This window comes from Amblyomma mixtum, chromosome 5 (genome assembly GCF_055824585.1).
Source record: "Amblyomma mixtum isolate Tamu chromosome 5, ASM5582458v1, whole genome shotgun sequence".
In the NCBI taxonomy this organism is placed as follows: domain Eukaryota; kingdom Metazoa; phylum Arthropoda; class Arachnida; order Ixodida; family Ixodidae; genus Amblyomma; species Amblyomma mixtum.
In genome coordinates, this window is record NC_143016.1 from 38,846,870 (window position 1) to 38,870,429 (window position 23,560).

General features: G+C 47.0%; 2 protein-coding genes across 6 annotated transcripts in view; both read left to right on the forward strand.

The window, feature by feature from the left end:
• LOC149341836 (monocarboxylate transporter 13-like) overlaps positions 1–17,839 on the forward strand; it is a 35,428-nt gene extending 17,589 nt beyond the window's left edge. For 2 of the 4 annotated variants that reach the window (XM_089544072.1, XM_089544071.1), the window contains exons 7-8: positions 2,233–2,384; positions 17,703–17,839. In XM_089544072.1, the coding sequence (XP_089400198.1) occupies positions 2,233–2,384; positions 17,703–17,753 (203 nt within the window). In that variant the 3' untranslated portion in view covers positions 17,754–17,839. Of the gene's footprint in view, positions 1–2,232; positions 2,385–4,021; positions 4,263–17,702 lie in introns of those variants that run through there. The other 2 variants (XM_089544073.1, XM_089544074.1) reach the window with 2 other exon arrangements.
• Positions 17,762–23,560, forward strand: part of LOC149341837 (monocarboxylate transporter 13-like) — a 32,623-nt gene continuing 26,824 nt past the window's right edge. For both annotated transcript variants that reach the window (XM_089544076.1, XM_089544075.1), the window contains exon 1: positions 17,762–17,948. In XM_089544076.1, coding sequence (XP_089400202.1) covers positions 17,762–17,948 — 187 coding nt within the window. The remainder of the gene's footprint in view (positions 17,949–23,560) is intronic.

A 23,560-nucleotide genomic window follows, 5' to 3' on the forward strand; every position in this document is an offset into this window, starting at 1 on the left:
TTCACAGTTTACAAAATCGCATGCAATGCTAAAATGATATCCATTTCATTCATTCCCCGCACGCGGAATGATTCGAATCGCCTGCCCTCTTCTGCTGCAATGATCACCCAACCCTCATTATTTCAGTTGACTGTACACAATGCTAACAATTTTTGTTACTGTATATATAAAACAATTTCTTTGTGTTTCATACATATTTTTTGCCTTCACTACATGCTGTACTCTGAAATCCCATTGCGCAAATAAAAATTGCATATTATGTTACAGCCTGTCATCCTTCTGTATGTCCTGACACTTACCAGCATTACACAGTGTTATATCCTGTATATTGTAGGCATCAGTCGTTATTTGTTGCTTGTATTGTTTACATTCTTGCATGTGTTTATCAATATCTGTGTTCAACCCACTCCCCTCTAAGTTTCCACCCTGAGGATACCGATAAATAAATAGAGTAACACTAATACATGGAGATGAAAATGATCTGGCGCAGCTTGTTTGATCTACAGTCTGTTGTAATACATACGTTGGTAGTTTCACCTGCAGCTGTTTTGCGAAGTTTTGTTTACAATTTTTGTAATATTTTCTTGCGGATACATTAGTAGCAATACTGAAGGGTATGACAATGAACGCACTGGAGAGAAGTACGTTGCTTCAACATACGAAGGCGTTGCGCACCACCCGAAGTTAAACAAAGCGCCGCCCTTCACTCTTAATCGCGCTCTGAAGGGGCAACGCCCAACTTCGCTGTACATGATATTCCGTTGTGTTCAAATGCAAAATGTGAAGCACAGACCACGGGGCTAGACAAATGCACCCGCTCGGGCTGATATATGAGGACAGTGTTTGCCACCGAGTTCACGTTGTGAAAGTTACATTGGTTGCAACTTGTTTTTGGAAATAATGTAACGTATTACTAGTAATCGAGTAACAAAAGAAATAATTGGGTTAGAGAGAACGTTATATGTACATACAGAAAGTAATAAAAGCATTACAAAATTCGACGAAAATGTTAATTATTACAAGTAATAAATTACTTGTAAAGCGTCACGTACAATTCTGGCACTGACCTGCGTGAGAGCCACCGCCCACGTGCCGGAGAAGAGAAGGTGGCGCCACCACGAGCTAAAGGACGCCGTCGAGTGTACCACCGTAACAAGGTCGTGGACGCGCCAGGCTGCGCAGCGGCGGCTACCTGCCGAGGCGAAGGTTCCAGCGCTGTTGGTTGCGCGTGTTGACGCCACGTCTTCGCCACGCTGATGGTTCTGGTTACGCGTGTCGCTACACACCTAAATCAGTGAACGAAGCCCAGCGTGCTGTCCAACGAACAAGTGACTAATGGCAGAAGCTTCTCAAGAATACACAGCAGCTGGCGCCATCTATGAGCCATCCTACACGCTACACCTCTCCTGCGACGCGTTTAGTGCCTACACTTACCCTCGACGACGAGGCAAAGTCTCATTTATTATTCATTTCGCCACCGTCAAAATGCGTTGGGGTTCGATCCCGCGTCCTTTGCATCAGCAGCTGAACTGGGCCTTAGGTACGAAGTCACCACAGCGGGTAGATGTCAACATGTTCTTGTTATCTGTAATCATTTCATGCAGTTAAGCCCTGAATGTTGGCGAGGCGCGTGGCGGTTCTGCGGAGATACCGGCGGTGCTATCCTTACAATCACAGCGCCAGTGGCTGCTCCGCCTCTGCCTCATAGGGATAAGAAAGTAATCGAATTCCACGATACTGCTCAGAGTCCATAAACTTTAATTAGAATGTCTCAGCAATTCACTCCTTTTCATCACGCAATTCTTGGCTGAACAGAACCCCATCAACGCTGTCTATAGGCACACCCCACCATTCCAGGCTGCGCAGCGAGGCTTTGCGTTCGGAGTAAAAGTATACATGTAGCCCTGGCAGTATGGACATATTATTAGAAATACTACGAGCTCCCTACCTCGTGTAAAACCGTGCATGGTGGTTACGCAGGTCGTATCCTGTGCAACCACGCCGGCGTGAAGGCAGAGTCTGTCCGCCAGTAGTACAAGGGGGGGGGGGGGGGGTGCTTCTTTTCGCAGGAGACCTCTCGTAACGAACGGACAACAGATGAATTGCTTCGCGGGATGTTCGTCTTTTTGAGCGGCCGTTTGTGTTTCAGCCGTCTAATAAGTAGAGCACTATAAGTAAAGCGCATGATTCCAGATTGCAAGCCACTTCCGCGTTTCCTTATCATGCTTGCAGGTCACGCGCGAGATGTCGTCGGCTCATACGGCATGCTGTACGTGGTGTTCGCCGTCCTCAGCGGGGTTTTCATTATCACGTGGATGGTCAGGATGTGCTGGCAGAGGTGTGCGAAGAGCCAGTGCAGAGGAAAAAAGCCAATGGATCAAGAGGTGAATCGCACGGCATATCCATTTTGTTCAGCTAACAGCCATGATTCATTTTCACCAACGGCTGAGACAAGGAATCTGCTTATTGCAGCTTCAGAAAGGGGTACAAGGCAGCTAAATACGAGCTTGCATGGACACGCTGGAAACCATCTTAGTTACTTTGTAAAGAAATTGAACCCTTTCATTGAATCGATGATAGCCTCACGAAAAAGTTTAGCGCACTCACGACTAACGACAAGGTAGACAAGAACACACAGGAACACACAGGCGCTTAGTGCGCTAAGTGCGCTAAACTTTTTCGTGGTGCATTACCTACCAGCTCAGATGTCGATTTTTCTTCGATGATAGCCGTTAACAGAGCGATATTTAAAAAATAATATCTACTTAGTGATAAGCAGGATCAAATTATACAAAAACCGGCTGCAATGGCTCAGTGGCTTTTGCGTTGAGCTGCTGAATCCAAGATTGCAGGTTCAATCCTGGCAACACTGGCCGTATTTCGATGAAGGCGAAATAGCGAAACGACCGTGTGCTGTGCGATGTTAGAGCACGTTAAACCCCAGGTGGGCTAAGTTGATTATGCGTCTTCCACTACGGCGCCCCTCATAGCCCATGTGTCGCTTCGGGACGTTCAACCTCGGAGTAACCTGGGTAGGCTCGGGTTAGTTAGGCGGTGCATCGCGCCAGCTGTAGCCAAGAGGAAGGTAACCTTGGAGGTGACCTCGGCCAAACCTAGCATAGCATCAGCCCATGCAGAAATAAAATAAACCACGTTTAGCCAACCAGAATAAACACGTTCTTTGGCACATCTACACGACTTATCTACCTTAATACCCTACCACTTATTTTAATGATGCGAGGTCATTCCAACTTTGCATATATGATAAATGTGTGTGGGGTAAACAATTTTTTCTCAGAACTGTTGGTTCATGCAGCGCTTAATTGCTCGCTGTAGGGATTATACATTATATTTTCAACAAAAAATCGTAAATTTTTATTATTCTTATTCAACGCGAGGATAGCCAAATGTCATGCAGTCAAATGTAGATAATATACGTGGATTTCAAAATTTCCCGAAGCGTTCATTAACTTTTTCCATCGTATTTTATGGTTTTGGTTGGTTTATGGTGTTTAACGTCCCGAAGCGACTCAGGCTGTGAGAGACGCCGTATTGAACGGCTCCGGAAACTTCGACCACCTGGGGTTCTCTAACGTGCACTGACATCGCACAGTACACGGGCCTCTGGAATTTCGCCTCCATAAAAATTCGACCGCCGCGGCCGGGATCGAACCCGCGTCTTTCGGGTCAGCAGACGAGCACCATAACCACTGAGCCACCGCAGCGGCTTACATGCTTATAGAGGTACAGCCCAGTGCAACGAATTTTGTTAAGAACATCAAGTCGCCACCACTTCTGAGACATATGGCACGGAATAAACCAGCTGCCAACAGTCTGTACAGGGAACCACGGCTGTCAGGCTCTGTATAGCTAAGCCAACGTTAACATACCCTTTGAAAAGTAATAGTTTCGAAGAATTTTCAGATGTGTTATTCTAGAGATTTTATTCTGAGGCTATAGAAATAATTGGGGCTTTGAAGGTTATGAAGAATAATTCATGCTAACCTCCCTTTTCTTCCAGGTCTAGATGACCTAGGGATGCGAAGTTGCCAAGCAAGCATCTGAGGCAACAGTGTACCCAGCTTTCGTGATTAACTAAACCTCTAAACATTTATGAGCCATCGTGATTATACACTGCGCCTTCTGTGCATTCGTCCCAACAAGAAGTGGTCGCAAATAACAAAGTACTGCATCGACAAATTCATCCTCTTATATGCACTTACGCTTGATACTCATGAAGCAATAAATTAATTTATCCTGAACGATACGCCTTGAGGAAACACTTGTCACGGTAACACAGTTTCGTCAAAAACGAGTTCGCGGATATATTCAGTTTCAGACTGTACGACGACGCCGTCTTTATGGATTTCCTCAAAAGCTTGCAGGTGACACAAACTATGTACGTACACCGTGGTCTAGACGAAACGAGCGCCTGCGTTGTGCTAGGAATCGAACAAAGCTTCGCACTTCCATACCACCTCTCCGCTGCCTGCTAGCTGCCGGAGTGCTGCCAGCACAAAATCGTCCTGGCGAGTCTGGCTGCCCGCTGGTAGCCCGAAACCGCCCAGCCAGAGAAAAACGAACGCGTTCCGGGCAGCCACTGGAAGGAAGTGTGTGGAGCAGCCCGAGAAAAACAACCGTCTGGCTCGCGCTCTGGCAACCCGCTGGTAGCCCGCAGGCAGACAAAGGTTGGGTAATCGGAGATGGCCGAAGGGCAAGAAGCTTCTCGTAGCCTAGTGATCCGTTTATAGGGGTGAAATGCATTGAAAATGGATCTTTGACCTCACCCTGTTTAGTCGAAAATACCTTGTGCCGTGGCGCTCTTTAGCCGAAGATCTCCTTGCACCATAAATATTCATTATCATCATCATCAGTTCTGAGCTTGGCGCATGATAGCCTTAGCTGCTTATGCGCCACTAAGCCCAAAACAACACAACTCATCATCAGTTCAACCATGCCTCAGAACGTCATTGTCATAAGGTCTCAACACTGGTCTTATCGTATCAATAGAATCGGAAGAATAGAGCGTGCGTCACTTCATTTTAATCATTCCAAGTGCTGGCCCCACTCTGTAGGTAGACACAACCACCACCACACAGCGGGACTGAGATGTCGAACCGAACACCACAAGCGGAAGGCGTCCGAGTACACAAGTGAGCGTAGAGGCGCCAAAATGGTGCTGTGAGGCGCCCAACCGGACAGGGCCTGCCACTCCAAACCTGTCGGCCACAAATGCCGATCATATTTCGCTGATTATTGCGCTAAGCCGGTAAGTTTAGATCTAGGAATTTTTCCTGTTTGTTCTTCTTTTCCTTTCTTTCACTAGTCATCCTAGCACCGCCAGCTGAACTTGAGAATGTTGACTCCGTAGCTTTATCTGAGTGTAATGTTCATTTTTTCATGAGTGTAACTGCAGGTGATTATTTGCATCTCTCGTGCACTTTTGTATCACCTCCTTTCCATTATTCGGCTTTGCATTGTTCGCTATAGAACTTTTCACTCTTGCATCGCATGCTTTCCGTTCTTTCCTTAGAATTGTTTAATTGAAGTTTGCTGCTTTACATTGTTTTTTCCCTTTTTTTCCCAATAATAATAATCTAGTGGTATCATATTTTGTTTTCTCAGTAAAAAATAATGCAACTGTATAAAATTTTTCATAAACCTAAGTTCTTTTTGTTACTCTAGTAAAACTCTGAAGACCTGGAAAAGCTTAAGGCACCGAGCATCACGAAATAAATAAATTCAATCAAAAAGGTTTGAGTCGCAGCGCTTTATTTCCTCACAAATGCCCCATTGATGCTATCAATATCACATCCATTACTTGCGGTGTACGAACGAAATTCCCATTCAGTAACTAGGTCTTTCCAATATACTTCCTCTTTTTTGCTTCCTGCCCCGCTGTCAATTGATGTACCGTGTAATCACTTCCTGCCTATTGTTCCCCGGTCATATCTACTTTGACTCTGCAAGACTTGCTGACGTACATTGTGCGCGGAACACGTCAAGATATAACAGCGCCGTGGGATCGAGGGATTGACACATCCGTACACACTCGTATAGTGTGAGATGAGAAATCCTCAAATTCACATAAGAAGCAATGGCGGCGTATGAGGAAGACTAAAGCTAAAATATTCAATCCATCATGAAGTTCACAACAGTAGGCACCAGGTCCTACTCAGCAGGAGGAGGAGCAGTAAGAAGAGGAAAGGCAGGGAGGTTAATCGGAAGGATAATCAGTTTGCTACCATACACGGGGAGAAAGGAGTGAGAGGATAAAAAAAATTAAATAGAAAATATAGTAGAACGCTCTACAGAAGATCGCAGTGCAGTGTTCAGATTGGCAAATTACAATAAACACAAAAACTCAGTTGCAATGACAGTAACACGCAAGTGGCAGACATTAACTTTCTTGTACTCCGTAGGTGGTCACGCTCTCGAAAGGGTAAAAAGCTATGAATATTTATGCATAATCATAAAATCAGACTTAAGGTAGAACGAGCACATATATTAAGTTGTGAAGAGAGCTAGGAAGAAACTTAGTTACCGAAGAACAACTCTGCGATAGTGTACTAACGAGGTGAAATTAGTGGTATATACAAGTTTAGCTCGTCCTGTCATAGAATATTGATCAATCGTCTGGGACCCGTCCACAAAAGGCAACACAAATAAGCTATAATCTGTCCACACGAAAGCAGCAAGACTGATATACCGTTCTTATAGTTGGTGTACTTCAGAAAGTGCGCTGGTAAGAAAGGCAGGATTAGAGCAGCGAAAAGCAGCGCCAAAGTGATCGATTAAAATACATGTACTTGCTATACCACGATAAACTTGGTATGAGCAAACTCGACTACATGCAGCCAGTGTGCAGGCGAACGACCCGATCATACCATAATAAAAAATTAAAAGACTATTCGTGTCATACAAACACATTCGCAAACTCATCCTTTCCGAGGACGATACGTGAGTGGAATCGGCTGGCAGCCAGTGCTGTGGAAAGCACAACTACTGAATCATTCGTTGAAAGCCTTCAGTTCTACTTGTAAGCGCTTTGAACTCAGTCACACTTAAATACACTATTTTTTATACTATTTTCTCAATCCGCGCGCGCATTCCTTAGGTTGTTTGAGTCGATTTCTGGAGGCAGTCTTGTTGCGACTTAGTTTGTTTTTCGCATGTATTACTTGTGTCTGTACTTCATACCTCCCACTCCACCTTACAGCCTCACCTTGAGACTAGCAGTATAGTATAAATAAATAAATAATGTCTGAAATGCTGAAGAGTTCACTCTCTGCCAGAACCCGGGTTCAAACCCGACCGCGACGGCCGCTTTTCGATGGAGGCGGAACGCAAAAGGCACCAGTGTGCTGTCCGATGTCAGTGCACGTCAGGTGGTCAAAATTATTCCGGAGACCTCCACTACGGCACCTCTTTCTTTCTTCTTTCACTCCTACCTTCCTCCCTTCCCTTACGGCGCGGTTCAGGTGTCCGCCGAGATATGCGAGATATGCCCTTTCCTTTCCACAGAAACCAATTCACCATTAGAATGAAAACAATTGGTCAGAGTTTACTCTGCTACAAGTAAGGCACCGCATACCAGGCGTTATGTAATCCTTGACAGTGGCAGGCTCAAAGTCGCCTGGACTTGACCAAAGCACATGTCTTGTCTTATCGCACTGAGGGTGGCCAGAGCCAAAACAATTAATGCGCGAGATACTCTTCTGTAATCTTGCAAGCCCCGGAGGTCGCATGCCGAAGCCGCGGTGGAGAGGCTGCGTCCTTCCTCGTTTGGCGAAGCCGACGGTGGTGAACGAGCAACGGGACTCTGGAGAATAGCGGCAGTGTCGCCGACCGAGTGAGCGCCCGCGCTGCTCGCGATAAGGGGGGAGTACGTACTTGACGGCGGCGGGTGCGCTGCGATCAACGGAAGTGAGCGGCAAGCTTTCGCCTTGACGGTGTTGTCAAGTCGTTTCGTGGCACCAGATCCGACAAGATCGAATGAGTTGTGTCTGGTAAGAGTACGAGGAACGGATTATCAAGGGTGAAAACAAGGCGGTGCGGCGCGACGGCAGGAGACAGTGAGGTATGTACGACAGTAGTCCAACCAGCCGTTTTGAGAAACAGGAGTCTCTGGGAAGCTCGAACAAGTTACTCCGCTCTGTTCTCAAATAGTTTACTGCGCAAATATCTGCGTTAAGTATAGGCGAATGTAATGAAATGAGCTGACCGCAGCAGCACGTGTAGGCAAATATTGGAAAAGGTATTGGTGAAAGTACTGCAAGCTACCTTTTTGAGACAAATAGTTAGCTGCTTTGTTAGATGAAACCATCAAGCGACTCTCTTGTTTGAGTGCCATAAATGGCACCTGCAGGTGATAGGCGAAGACGACTCTGAGATAAGCACTGAGCTCCTTTGAGTCTATTCAAAAGAGCTTCATAACTTATGAGTGCACGCTCACCGGCGAAATTATATTTCTAAGAGATATCGCAACTTCGCTATCACTGTCCCGCCATATTTTGGTTGAGCTTGCTTGATGCATAGTCACCCTTAGAGAATTACACGAGTATAGCCTTTACTGCCGTCTTCCAATGTTTACAGCTCTGTTCAGAAAAGTTCACTATGAAGCTCGCAGAGCTGCGATAGAAAACCTCGTGGAAGTGTTTCCTCCGTCTTAAGACGTGACAGTGGTAGTTTGTTTGTGTCAACTCTTAATTTCATTTACTCGTGGCCTTCCCTTTCCATCTCACCCACTATAATTTAAATGGTCGTGTTCTGCATTATTTGAAGGTGATTCCAATACTTCTATTCTTTTTTTCGAGTCAAAGTAAAGCCATAGAACACGACGTAGTGTCTAACACAGTATCGTTCTCCGATCGCAGAATACAAAATATTTTGTGCGGGTTGTGCACATTCAACGGCCTTGTGCACGGCTGTCTGAAGGTCATGAGCCACTGCGCCGCTGAAAGCTCCTACAACGGGGTTCAACAAACCGGGTTACGCAAATGCATTGCTGCAGAAGTGACGCTCTGATGTCCAGTGCCTTGAAACAAAAGCCGGCAAGGTAAACTTCAATATCGCTGTGACAATTCTGATGCCTGGAGGCGGACGTCTATGGCAAAGCGAACTGATAGCATAGCCTTGATCCGTCCCAAGATTACGACAAACGTAGCCAGTTCAAGCCGGACTCCTGCAGGCACAACGACAAACAGATATGGGAACGACAAACGCGCAGACAACGCAACGCTTTCGAATAGCTCCGTACCTGATGTAAGCAGTCCTTGGTACGTTGCCTTTCGCATAAGACGGACGTAAACCCCAACAGAAAAGCGCACTCAATCTTAGGGAAACCCCTTGACCTGATTAAGAGGCTTCTGACCACCATAGTTTGATAATTAGTCTCAGTAACTAGACGTTTACCTGATAACCTGCTAACAGTTCTGGGAACCATGATGTCATGGTAGCCCGACATGGACCTATCACAAGCCATGTCCTTCCGCTTCACAACTCCACCACAGTGACTGTCAAAAAATACATGCATAGCTAAAGGATATACCACGCTGAAAGCAACAGCTGCTGCGTACGCGTTAGCTCTCATTCGTTGTTCAGGAATGAGATACGGGGGAAAATGAATCAAATAGGCACACATATAAGCTTATCCTGTAGCAACAAGCAAAGGAAAACATTAAATGCCTATAAATTGGAGCGGGGATCCTCAGAGTTGATTGGCTCCTTAGGCGCCTCAGTATTTTTAACGACATATGCTAGAAAGGGTTTAAAAATATATATATAGGTGCCCTGCCCGCACCGCCAGGGCTGTGTTTCTTGAAGTTCGTTACTTGGCCAGATCAGTTTTTTTTTTTTTTCCTGATTTACTTTGCACTTACTCACGGCGCACTCATCACCATGACCATCGCTTTCTTCGGGACCTTTTGGACACGCGTCGCGTCTTTGTCTTTCAACACTCGCCGTATGTTTCCCCATCGACGCTTCATGGCTCTTCCAAGCTGGCTGGCGGCTCAGTGCAGATCATTCGGTAAAGCGACAGTAATTCCAGAGACACAATATTCAATACCTGGCTTGGTAAGCTACGCTAGGTGTTCTCTGCCGGTATGAGGACCAGAGACGGGCCGTATTTGGACTTGACCTGCCTATAACTTAGCTTATTCCATCAAGAAGTAGCGAGAGTCCCTCAGGCGGGAGCTACTAGGTGAGTCTATGATGCGTGAGTCGAGAGCAGGAAAGATTAGCAATAAGCTGAATAGGAAGAATTGTCAAAGAGGGTTATTTTGAACACAGCGTTGAGTTACCTAGATAGCTGCTCTCTTCCAAAAAAAAAATTATAGAAACTGCGCTTAAACCATGGAATGATCTTTCCTCGCTCCTAGTTTGTCCCTGGCTTATTCAGTCGCCTCCAGACTATGTGAATTGATATCTTAAGATGAGCTTATCACATCCTGTAACAGAAACGGTGGGGGAAATATTAGTTTCGAGTCAGTCCGTTGTCTCGAGTACGTCAGTGATATAGCGCCGTGGTTAGTTCTCCTTCACATCATGTTATTACCTATGACAATATTCCCAACGTATTCAACATTACCGAAGTCGATCAATCAAGGTGTATCTCGAATGATCGCATACAGGAATGGAAAATTAGAGAAAAAACAAGAACTGAAGGACACGGATGTAGCACGCTGCGCATGCGACCGACGGTCTCAGAAGCAAAGCGCAGGCGCAGAGTGTACACTGGTTTAAGGTGGCAGCAGCTAGTATCATCGCTGTTTTCCTAACAAAGATATCAGTGGCTATCTCTTTATTCTTTTCTTTTAAGGCCCGCTGCCAACCATATTTATTTGCACTCCTAAACACACACACACACGTGCTGAAGTGCCCTTGAGTTTTGGAACACGTGACTGTACCGTTTGGCAAAAGAAAGAAACGAACAGATACCCATGAATGAGACCATGTAAATACCTTATCTTTTTGGTGTTCGCTAGTGCGCGGGGCCAGCCCCACTCGTCACATGCAAGGCGATGGTTGTTAATTCTGACACATTCTGCTTGGTTTACTTGGCTTCAAACAGGCTTTTTAGTATTTTAATGCTTTTCAAAAACAGTATCACAGTAAGCATAGAGGTTTCGACGAACTTCGACTAAAATTTCAAAACTTCAAATAATTTGCATTCATTTCCAACCATTGGTACCTCACTTTCTTCATATAGTGCACATAGAGGACAGGTAGGATCAAATAGGAGTCTGTGATAGAACATTTGAAAATGCAGGTTCCATAGAAGCCTGTATCTTGCAGCTCGAGGGGTGAGTAAAAGACTGCAGTACAGCTGTAAATGACATTATGTCGATTCTCCGTGCTTGCGCATGACCCGTCGCAGTTCTCAGGCTTTCTCTAGCTCTGTTGTGATCACTGTTAGCATCACTGTCGCTGATGTTTAAAACACAGATCTCAGCGCAAAATACATACACCGGAAGAAAAGAACCCTCTTTCATCAGCACGGGATTGAGAGAGTCACTGCATGAAAGTGCTGGTTCACCGTTCCGTTATGTCACGGTAAAAAAAGACCAAGAGCTATTGTGCAATTTGTAGCCTCGCGACTATCTGCACCGGTAGAGCTGACGAAGAGGTAGAAGAACAGTCCGAGCACGCATGCTCAAGGGAATGAGTGCCATTAAGCCTGAGGACATCATCATCATCAGGTCCAGCAACGAGGACAGGCTGCTTGATGTCGCGGTTGTCTCCGCAGGCTCAGCAGCGGCGGCTATATCTGGCCCCTTCATTAAATGGAGGCAGCCTGCAACCAACAACCATCTCACGCAACAAATTCGCCATAAGCATTTTTAACCCACCATAGCCCCGTCAGGTAACACCAACGCTTCATAACACCACAGTGTAATCTCTGCATCCCTGTTCAGTAGCTATGTCGAAATCAAGGAGTTTCTCCGGGGAAAAAGGAGTCACTTTCAGCGCGAGCACCCCAGTGTGTCATTACCTATAAAGCGCCTGAGAACGCTCCCCACGTGGACAGTAGTCACAAAAAACACATGGAAGGAAGCGGGCAGTCTCGAGCATGAGGCGCCACTTTTGACCACTAGACCACGTGACATGTGGCCCTTGAGCGCCACGATACTTATACAGTAGTCCCTTCCTTGCTGACATTGATAAACAGACTAACGCAAAGAACGAGTTTTTGTCGTTCTTTCTTTCAAACTTTGGTCGGGTCGGGTCGGGTTGGGTCGGTCGGTCGGTCGGTCTCGGTCGGTCGGTCGGTCTCGGTCGGTCGGTCTCGGTCGGTCGGTCGGTCGGTCGGTCGGTCGGTCGGTCGGCCGGCCGGTCGGTCGGCCGGCCGGTCGGTCGGCCGGTCGGTCGGTCGGTCGGTCGGTCGGTCGGTCGGTCGGTCGGTCGGTCGGTCGGTCGGTCGGTCGGTCGGTCGGTCGGTCGGTCGGTCGGTCGGTCGGTCGGTCGGTCGGTCGCATATCCACTGCTGACTTACGCAAAGATACATTGAAGAAGTGAGTACGTCAAAAATATCCAACAGCTTCCAGTATGTGTGGCAACAAAACCAACATAGATTACTTCGCAGTTGGTTCCCAAACAGCCTGTGCCAACTTACGTAGTCACCAGTCAAGTCTTTTCTGAAGTTCTGTGCTCAGGAGAAAGGAAGAATATTTGGAGAAATCTAAAGACGCCTCCAGAAGAGCTGACGCAGTAACCCATCACTCGTAGTTCGCTGCTCGCCCTTTTTTGTCGTCAGCATGAATTATCACTTACTCACGTTGTTTTCCGTTCTGCACTATACCACTTTTCCTCGGCGAAAAGCAAGAGAGTTTTTGTTTCTGAAGTGGTATAATGCGACATGCTACTTTTTTGTTGTTTATCAATTTAATTCAATTTACTGTCATTCAAAGGCACACCTTGCAATATACAATATGCAAAGATGAGCGGATCCATAGCCGAAGGCTAGTTTCGGATACAATCTCATAAGTATGAAGTGTGGGGCGGTACAGTGCATGCACGACACACAGACAACAAAAAATTATAATATATCCTATAGAACCAATAAAACAAAAAACTGAACCGACATTTTGGTCATAGCATAGCTAGTATTGCACAATTAATGCTATTATGCAAAGAGAACAGTTTCTCAATTATAAGGAATCACAACAATACAATTTCGAGAGCAACAACAAAATACGGTAAATGATATACATTGGTACGAATGCTGTCGGGAAAACTGGCACCGTATTGACGCCGGTCATTGGGGAGTATACGAGGTCTGTTAGAAAAGTATCCGACCTTTGGCCGTTGAAAAAAAACTTGCATAACTGGAGCGTTGCAAACCTAGTCATCTTTAAAGTAGTCTACTTGGGACTCCACACACTTCTCCCAGCGGTGCTGCCATTGTGGGAAGTATTCCGAAAAGGCCCTTTTCGGAATGGAGTTTAGCTCAGCTGTCGTTGCAGCCATAATGTTCTTCCTTGTCTGAAATCGCGCTCCTTTCAATGGCCTTTTGATTTTGGGAACCAGCCAGAAATCGCAGGGGCCATATCAGGACAGTAAGGAGTCTGTTGAACTACAGGAGTCTGGTTTTTCACCAAAAAATCTGATTCGAGTGCGAGGAATGTGCAGGAGCATTGGCGCGATGGGTGCGCCAATTTCCTGTTGACCTCAGCTCCGGGTTCTTGCGCCGCGCAGCACCACGTAGGCAACGGAGGACATCCCTGTAGTACTCTTTGGTCATTGTTTGACCCTGTAGAGTGCGTACTCGTGGTCTGCCACACAGAGGGTGTCAAAGAAAGCAGTCAGCATCACTTTCACATTGCTGCGCAATTGGCGGGCCTTCTTAAGTCTTGGTGACGTGGAATGCTTCCACTCTGACAACTGGGATCTGGTTTCCGGGTCGTACCTGTACACCCAAGACTCGTCACTAGTGATTATGATGTTGATGAAGTCGGGGTCACTGTTTGCGGAATCCAGCATGTCCTGTGAGACTTCAACACGAAGCTGCTTTTGCTCCACCGTGAGCAGCTTCGGCACGAATTTCGCCGCAACTCTCTCCATGGCCAAATCTTCGGTGATAATGGAATGTGCGGAGAAATTGCTCATGTCCACCTCTTCCTCAATTTCTCGGGTAGTCACGCGACAGTCCCGCATCACCATAGCGTTCAGTTCGGCAATGACCTGGTCATTTTGGCATGTTGATGGCCGATTGGAGCGTGGCTCGTTCTCCACCGATGTGCGGCCATCTTTAAAACAATTGTAACACTGCTTAAACTGTGTGCTGCTCATAGCATCTTCACCGAAAGCCGTCTGAATATTTCGAATGGTTTCCACTCGGCTGTCGCCAAGTTTATGGCAAAATTTGTTGCAGTAGCGCTGCTTCTTTCACTCCGCCATTTTCCTTGCAATAAAAAACCGACGAGAGCACTGCACACTGCCTCACTCAAACGCTGCTTCCCAGCGACTGAAGCTATCGGCAGGCGGGAAAAAATTCATGCATGCGCATGAAGGTTCAAGGTCGCTTGATGCAAGCGCGCTTGTCTCATATCCATCAGGTGTTCGCAAAAAAAGATAAAGTCGGATACTTTTCTAACAGACCTCGTATATGGACCAACGGCATGTATATGATTGTCTTAAATGGTGGTGCTCGGCTTGTATGCGTCATGTGGCTGCTTGATGACATCACCCTATTTGTCTTGCTGTCGCTGGGATTTTCTGTACAACCTGCGAGAACAGCCTTTGTCACAAATTTAGAGCCCAGAGGGTTTGCTTCTAAGCCGTTTAGTAAGGCACCTGTTGCATTCTTCGAAGGACTACCGATTACAGGGGCAGGACCAGAAATCTTCTTACTTTCCGGAGATTTTGGTGGTTACGGATGCATTGCAAGGCACACGGTGTGGCTCAAAAGCAAACTTCCGGGGCTCCAAACTTCTGACAAAGGCTGTGCACACACAGTGCCGTAGTACTAAGGAAAAAGTAGTCCTTATCGGGCTTTGTCCGTGTTCTCGGTCATATTCAACAGGCTCAGTGCGTGGATAGAGCGGCATCACATGTGGAAACGGGGAGCTAAGAGGGTGTTGCAAGAGGCGCCGTGCGTTGGGTAAGAAATTCAGAAGCCAGCCGCATTTTGTGTTGGTGGGCGAGGACTCATCGATACCTACACTGTGCGATGTGAGGGTGCTGTCGCCAATACCCCGGAATAATAAACAGCCTCCGTCCTCCTTCAGATGCTCAGGGAAAGCCGGCGATAACAATGACTTGCTGCTGCACAAGAGGAAGCCTTCAAGGCCTCCAGCTGTGGTCGAATTTCGCGTTGAATTACCGTAACCGCGGCGTCAATTTTTCATTTTTGTTCGCAAACAAGGCACTCTAACCAACAATAATAAACGACAGTTTAAAGCGCATTAACATGTTTCAGTAAAGGATGAAGATAATTAAGAAATTTGACGTCTAAATTCTGTGATTACAACTGTAATGGTCCCATGGTCACCGACCTCGCCCTTCGCTTTTCACTTTCGTCTGCTGGAGGGGAAAAGTGTCATTGACATTGCTGCATATCTAAGGCCAGCACTTACCAAGTTTCCTTTTTTGTCAAAGCGACGATAACGTAACGTTTTCGTCACTTTACATTCACTATCTCGAGCTCATCAGTGAGGCACAACGACCCCACTGTCCCGTCCCTCGCCGTAAAAAAAGTCGCTCATCAGACACTGACCTTCCTTCAACTAGGAAGCATGGAGCGTCCCATTTTTTAATACCCCGACCAGTTCAGCTCCGTCCGTTTGCTTGGGGTTCGCGTACATTTGATTCTGCACGGCTATAATCGCGCTCAGTGTGACGTTCAGCAGAGTGGGGCTTACTGCTACAATTGATTCGTCTTGTTCCCCCTCCACGTAAAGAGAAAGTTTGCAGTCTCTGTCGTCGTCGAGACTGTAGGTGTTGGCTTCAAATGCATTGCAGAAAGGCTAAGTGTTTTCTAGAATACCTCAGATATTTCTGAAATACCTCTCGTGGCACTGGCATGTGGAGAGTTCTTTTTTTTTTCCTGGATACCATTCAGACAAATATTTTCATACGGTTTCGGGAAAATTCAGCTTCGATTTCGCCTTTAGATTAGCCTACAGTGTCGGCAACGGCGCTAATTCGGGGCGATGTTACAGATAAAGAAGTTAAACGATGGGTGCAACTTCTACAGAAATGAATTCCGAACGATTACTCTCAGAGCATCCTCTGTTCTATCGATGGTTCTTCTACGCCTGTTAATTATTTCACTTCCTATCCCTTAAAGGGACACTAAAAAAATTCGGGATAATTTTGGCCACGTGGGATTCCTTAGCATACGCTGACTTTGAACAGCACATGGGCGCCTTTTGCGTTACGCCTCCATCGAAACGCGGCTATCGCGGCGGCCGGGATCGAACCCGGGTCCTTCAGCACAGTAGCCGAGCGCCCCAACCACTGAGGCACCGAGGCGGGTTTAATTTTTGTTCTCAGTGAAAATCAATTCTATGGCTTCTAGGTATTTCGATGTTTGACCGGCAGCGAAAGACGCATTCAGTTCACCCGAGAGGAGGAGGTGGATGGCCACATCGCTTTCCTCGACGTCCTCGTGGAACGCTCACCGCATTCTCTGAAAACCACCGTCTATCGTAAGCCCACTCACACCGGAAGGTACCTAAACTTTCAGTCATCCCATCCCACCGGTCACAAGCGCTCAGTCGCTGCGTCTGTGTTCAACCGCGCTTTTAGCATATGCTCAAGTCCTAAGCGCAGAGCAGCACAAGTGAAACAGGTCAGGCGAGACCTGATACGGAACGGTTATCCAGCCCACACGATCACAGGAACGACGCGCCTCGGCTCCGACTATCCGAACTGTGACATGCGCAAAGAAGCGGGTGCCGATTCCGTATGCCCACGGCGTGAGTGAGAACCTTGTTCGCATCTTTTCAGATTATGACGTTCAAGTGGCCCACGTTCCTTCGTGCAAACGTCGGCAACGACTCTTGCGAGACAAGGACCCTCTTGACCTCGATATCTATCCAGGTGTGATCTACAAGATCCGCTGTCGAGATTGTGACGCTTCCTTTATCGGAGAAGCAGGAAAATTCAAAGCAAGGCTCAAACAGCACCAAAATGACGTCGCCAAAGGAAAAACTAACCCAAACGCTTTAGCGCAACATCATCAGGAAACTGGCCATACCATTGACTGGGACGCAGCACGTGTAATTGCAAAGGAAAAATCATTACCAAAACGCTTTCTCATAGAATCATTGTACATTCAATCCACGCCAAACACGATTAACCGGACCCGTAGCAATCTTCTAGAGATATACCTGCGCACCTTTCGAAAAATCGTCCATATATAGCTCCACTACCCGTCCTTCGTTTCTTTGTGATCAAGGCACTCGTACGGGCGCTGAAACGTCAATTCCTTTTATTTTCTTTGCATCATCGGCGAGTGTATGTTTTCTTTGACAAATCAGCATGAATTTCCCTCGCCACACGGGGTTCCGTCGAACCCTAGACATCAAACCCACTGTTATCATAATTTAACTCAGAGGAAAATCTCCAGTTGATTAGACACTCCACCAGCACCCCTTTTATGTTCACGGAACAAAATGTACGGTTAGCATAGCAGGCCCGACAACTGGCCCGGATGCTTGGTCATTCACACCGCGCCTTGTTATTTTCTAACGCAGGAGCTCCCCAGTGTGCCAAGCTCGTCGCAACTCCTTGCGCGACGCTGGTAGCTCCCGCAATGGCGCTACGTGACTCTCGGACCTGCTGGCCGGTCGCGGCCTGTGCGGCCGTGTACGTTTTCTTCGGCATGATGCTGGCCAAGTCCGAGTCCGTCATGTACGTGGGCTTCATGGATATGCTGGACGTCAACCGGGAAGATGCATCGTGGCCACTCACGGTCGCCATCATCATGTCGCAACTTTCAGGTACGTGCTCACCCGTGCGATAGCTGTACAAAAGGCACTGTTTTATGCACGGCTACACAAACAGTTTTGCATAGCATGAAAAGCAAACAAAAGCAACCTTGCTGGCACTAACCGATTCGTAGAGGGACCTATTCCGCACAGAAGCGATTCGACATCTCCAGCTGCCCAGTCAGCTAGATGCGGCGGAATGGCCAAAGTACGTAGCCTTCTGTCAGCACTCAATTTGAGGCTTGGTCTCTATCCATGAAAACTTAAGTAAATGAGCGTAAGCATCAAAATACAACCTCCCATGGGAGCTGTACAATCTCCCTGCAAGTTAAAAAAAAAAAAAGCTCCGGGACCACGGTGCGAAACATAGCCCTGACTTCATCACGCATCCTCTAAAATCATCGAACCACTTGGTATATGATCGTACTCATGTTCCTTTTTGCAAATAAGCTTGGTCATGAATAATATAGCTTTACTGAATAACTTGAGAAACAGATGTTTGAGTGCTTCGATGAACATAACCTAAAAAAAATGGCTGTGGCTTAGCTTGGTTAAGCCCGGTAATTGCGAAAGCAATATCCGTAGCTACGTCATGGTTCAGCTGGTAGTGTAGCTGGTGGTGGTGCTTGTGGTTAGACTTGTGGTGATGCATCAATTATACAATCCAATCCAATCCAATGCAGTCCAATCTAATCTAATCTCATCTCATCTCATCCAATCCAATCCAATCCGCGCCGCGCGTGGCGGGCGCAGGAGTTAGGCAGCAGCCACCACGCGCGGCCTCGCCTCGCGACGGCACAAGTTGGAGCCCTGCTCTTGCAGCTGTGACGTCACACCGCTAGGCGCGCCGCTCAAGGTCAATGGTAGCTACCGCGGCCTCGCCACGCGAGGAGCTGAAAGTGAAAGTAGTATTGCTTCGCAATAAAATGTCACAGATACACCCAATGCGCACACCAAATCCTGGACGCCACTACTGCAGGAAGGCATTCCCACAGATTGAACTTGCGACTGGTGAAGGTATCGCGCCTTTATGCTGCTTTTCTTCTTTCGGGGGCTCCATAGAAGCCCTTGCATTCTACCAAAGCTATTTCCCGCCCCTGCATACGTAGTCTTCACAGATTGGCAGACAGATTTTCGTGCAATATCACGACAGAACCCAACTGTGCACTAGTCGTTGCCCTTATATGCCGCACTCAAAGCCCACGATCGGTAACCTTTCGGTGGATCCCTGGTGAAATTAGCATTCCCGGCAATGAGCTGTCTCAACAGCTTGTCTGCGCTACTATACACCGGGCGCCGGGGATCCCTCATAGGAGCCCATCGACGGTGGACGCGATCAAGGCTTACAATCACATGTCCAAGAATACTGCACGCGCCAAAGATTGCGCTATTAGCGCAATTTTGATGCTCTTATTATTGTTTTATTAGCAGGGCACTGTAGAACTTTTTTTATATACGCATGGTGCGAGAGGTTTCTATGAAGATGAGCAAGCACGTCCCAAGGTGTTGCCTTTCGGAGAATTTCGACGCGTGCTCTGCGTCCCATGTAAACAGTGCTCCACCTCAGTGAATTACAGCACAGTAAAAAGATGTCTCTCTCTCTCTCGAAAAGAGCTCAATAGCCTTTCTAAGCGGGCTCAATGTGACGTTCTTGTAAAGTCCTTGTATCCGCATTAGAGATGCATGTTCCGCACCAATGTGCGTGTTCCAATGCTGTTCTTGAGTTTTGCAACCATTGACGCGCAAGAACACTGAACTGCCTGGGCTCGATGCTCCAACAAAAGCTCGCTCGCTGTGCGATGTTCCTCGCTGAAAACAGCAAAGATATCGCAACCACAAACGCACAGCCACGCTTTCGGCGAGTCACGCTAAACAAGGAAGACAACACTGCCGAGGAGTGCATCCCTGCTTTCTCTTGACGCGGAAATAGGCCTCCGCCACTTGGTTCTAGGTTTTGGGGCTTTATGAAGTTTAACGTCCCAAAATGACCCATGTTATGACGATATGTCTCATCTTTTCACAGTCACTCTTCTCAGGAATCATTCCAGATGATTTGAAAACGGGAAAGGTAGTCCCAGTATACAAATCAGGACTCAACGTTAAATTACCGCCCCATTTCATTAACTAGTGCGCCCTGTAATATGTTGGAATACGTCATCTACTCACAAATCATGAAATTCTTGGGCTCAAATTAACTTTTTTCATTCTTCACAACACGCGTTTCGTGAGGGCCTCTTGCGAAACCCAACCAGCGCTCTTCCTTCACAACCTGCACACTAATCTTGACCGCAGCATGCAGACCGATATCATCTTTCTAGATCATGCGAAAGCTGTTGATAAGGTTCCTCGCCGCCACCTGGCACTGAAAATTGCACAGCTGAACTTAGATCCTAAATTCTTAAATGATTAAAGAATTCCTAACTAATCGTTCTCAGTCAGTCTGTATTAACGGCAACTGGTCTAAATCCCTCCCTGTTACCTCAGGCATTCCGCAATGTTCTATCCTCGGTCCCCTTCTATTTTAATATATATTAACGACTTACCCCTGCATGTTTCCTGTAGAATTCGATGGTTTGGTTTGGTTTATAGGGGTTTAACGTCCCAAACCGACTCAGGTTATGAGGGACGCCGTAGTGAAGGGCTCCGGAAATTTCGACCACCTGTGGTTCTTTCATGCGCACTGACATCGCACAGTACACGGACCTCTAGAATTTCGCCTCCATCGAAATTCAGCCGCCGCGGCCAGTATCGAACCCGCGTCTTTCGGGCCAGCAGCCGAGCATCGTAACCACTGAGCCACCGCGGCGGGGCTACTGTAGAATTCGAATATTCGGTGATGATTGTGTTATTTATTGCACCATTAATAATTGTCATGATCAGCACGCTCTTCAAACAGATCTTAATAGCGTACTAAATTGGTGCGATGATTGGCTAACGTCCCGCAGTCCTACCAAATGTAAACTCATGTCTTTCACACTTCGTCAAAATCCCTACTTCTTTCGCTATTACATATCTATCATTGAGCTAGTACAGTCATGTAAGTATCTAGGGGTCACCCTGTCTTCCAATTTGTCATGGCACACTCATATCCCTAAAATCTTTTCAGCATCGAACAAAACACTAGCTTCTCTTAAGCGCCACCTCCGTCTTGCTCCATCACATCTAAAATTGCTCGCGTATAAGTCACTTGCAAGACCCAAACTGGAATGTGCATCTGCCATCTGGAACCCACATCAAGCGTATTTAATCACTGCATTGGAAGCTGTTCATTATCCTGCCACCCGATTCACTCATTTCGCGTATACATACGACGTGAGTGTTTCATCTTTGAAAGCAAAAAATGAACTTCCACCCCTCTCTTTAGATCGCTGCACTGCAAGCCTCGCCCTTTATCACAAGTTTTTTTATTCTCCTCTCAATCAAGCACCGTATGACACACCCGCAGCGCGCATAGCTCACCGCACCAGTCATCCACTTCAAGTTGCGCGCCCGCCATCGCATACTGCTACGTTGTCTGCTTCTTTCTTTTTTCGAGAAGCTACAGACTGGAACGGCCTACCATATGACATCGCCGCTATCGCTTCATCATCTGCTTTTAAAGATTGTGTAACTGATTATCTTCAATATTAAATAATCATCGCCGTTTGTTTTCTCATACTCCGCAGTAATGCCAAACTTTATGTAACACCTCCTTGAATGGCGTCCGTTAAGAAATAAAACTGAACTGAACTGAACAGGCTCACAGTTCTCAAGCCCCACGTCCTTGTTTGCCAAGCGGAGTGTCACTTTTTGTTCGCGACCGAAACTGAACAACAATGTTCGACTTACTTTTAGTGTAGCTACTCGATGGCGAATTTCAATGACATATTCTTTAATTTGCTCACTGTTTGCATTTCCAATCTTTGAGACTATTTCAATCACAGATTCGCTTCATTTCTGACGACTCTTTGACTTTCAAGTTTGATCCTTCTTGTGTATTGTTCAAATAGAGTAAGCCACCTGTTCAAGTCGAGCACCTCCCTTTCTAGATTTGCATGCATTGCGTGAAGCGTCTATTTTTCAGCACCAAGGTCCTTGTTTTCAGCGATTTCAGCATCAGCTTCTCTAAAAGCTCTTCGAATGAGTCATGTGCAAACTCAAATTAAACCTGCTTTTTGCGCTTCAGTTCTCGAATTTCGCTTCACATTTATAAATAGCTTGGTTTCATCTCTTGACTTAGCGATGTGAACTTTAAAATCATCTTTCATTTTTGCTGCCTAGTACGACTGCGTGAGTGTGGCATGCGATCAAAACAGAAGTAGAATAGGACGTTTCCAAAGCGCTCGTCGCTACTGCTAACCTACCTTTCTACCTACGCGCCCATGTAAGCACCGTATGCTTTACATTGCCATGTATACAGTTTAGGCTTATGAAGACACGGGTGCTCTTTTTAGAGCGCTAGCTAAGGACGAAGGCTCCCGGGCAAGACGTAATAGTTTTTAATGCGGTAACTTTAAAAGTCTCATCGCAGAAATATTAAAAACAAAAACCTGCGGCATACGGCGTCGACCGTCGTAAAATTCGCGAAGTGGTCGACGGGATATTTGACCTCATCAGACCACGTGACATGGCCAAGTTATTAGGTGCGCTGGTCACGTGACATGGATGCGCGTGATGGGGGGTTCGGCGTCAGTTGGCAGGTGCGCTTGGTTGCATGCAGACCTGCCTAGACCGCGCCGCATATCGGCACTGAATGCAACCAGTACCAACGACGCACGTGTCTTCCGTAGGGGAAAATTTCCTCAAGCGGATAGGGCGACCACGGAAGTATGTTGCTGAAAATGGAGTATCGGCGGCTGCACACGCTCAGCGTATGCTGCCAGCAGCATTGACGGAAGAGGAGACGCAGGCAGAACGGACTTAGACCTTAATCCCGTAGTATTCTCGACATGTAATGCGTTTAAGTGTCTCGTAACTTTTTCTCTTTTTTTTTCGTAGTCTGGAAGTGTCCGAGGCGAATACGAAAGGCGGTGGCTTGTAAAGAAAACAAATACAAAGGAATGACATGAGAACACCACAGGTAAACTTCGGAGGTAAATGGATATAGCAGAAACGGCGAAAAGCGCGAATCAAGGCAATACAGCAGTCCTGCCACTGCTGGGGAAGGTACGCCGACTAAAGACACGACCTCAGCAGGGCACCGCGGCGTTCGACGCAGAACGTCCGCCATCATGCAGCTGCGAGGGGGAGACACGGCGACCGCTTTGCACCGTGCGCGAAAGTGTAACCCAGCGCTAGCACAGGGGCCTCCGGAAGCTCGTAATACATACGAGCTCATGGGTGTTGCTCTGCTTCCTTGAGTTCCCGCTCGCTGGCTTTAGCGGAATATGGATGCGCCAAGGACGAGAAACTCGGAGGAAGTACAGGGCAGACACGTACATTGTTACAAAGGTAAAGACTGCTTTTCTGCGTTACAAATCACAGGTCGTTTACGGGTGTATAACGCCAATGTTAGAGAGCCAGCTGTGGTGTGACAACAAAGAAAGAAGCAGGGCGCCGGGCCGGGGGAAGCCAGTACACATCTTTGTTCGGCTGTGGGTTTCGAACCAAGCCACCTCCTGCAGCCGAGGCGGATGTCCAAGAAA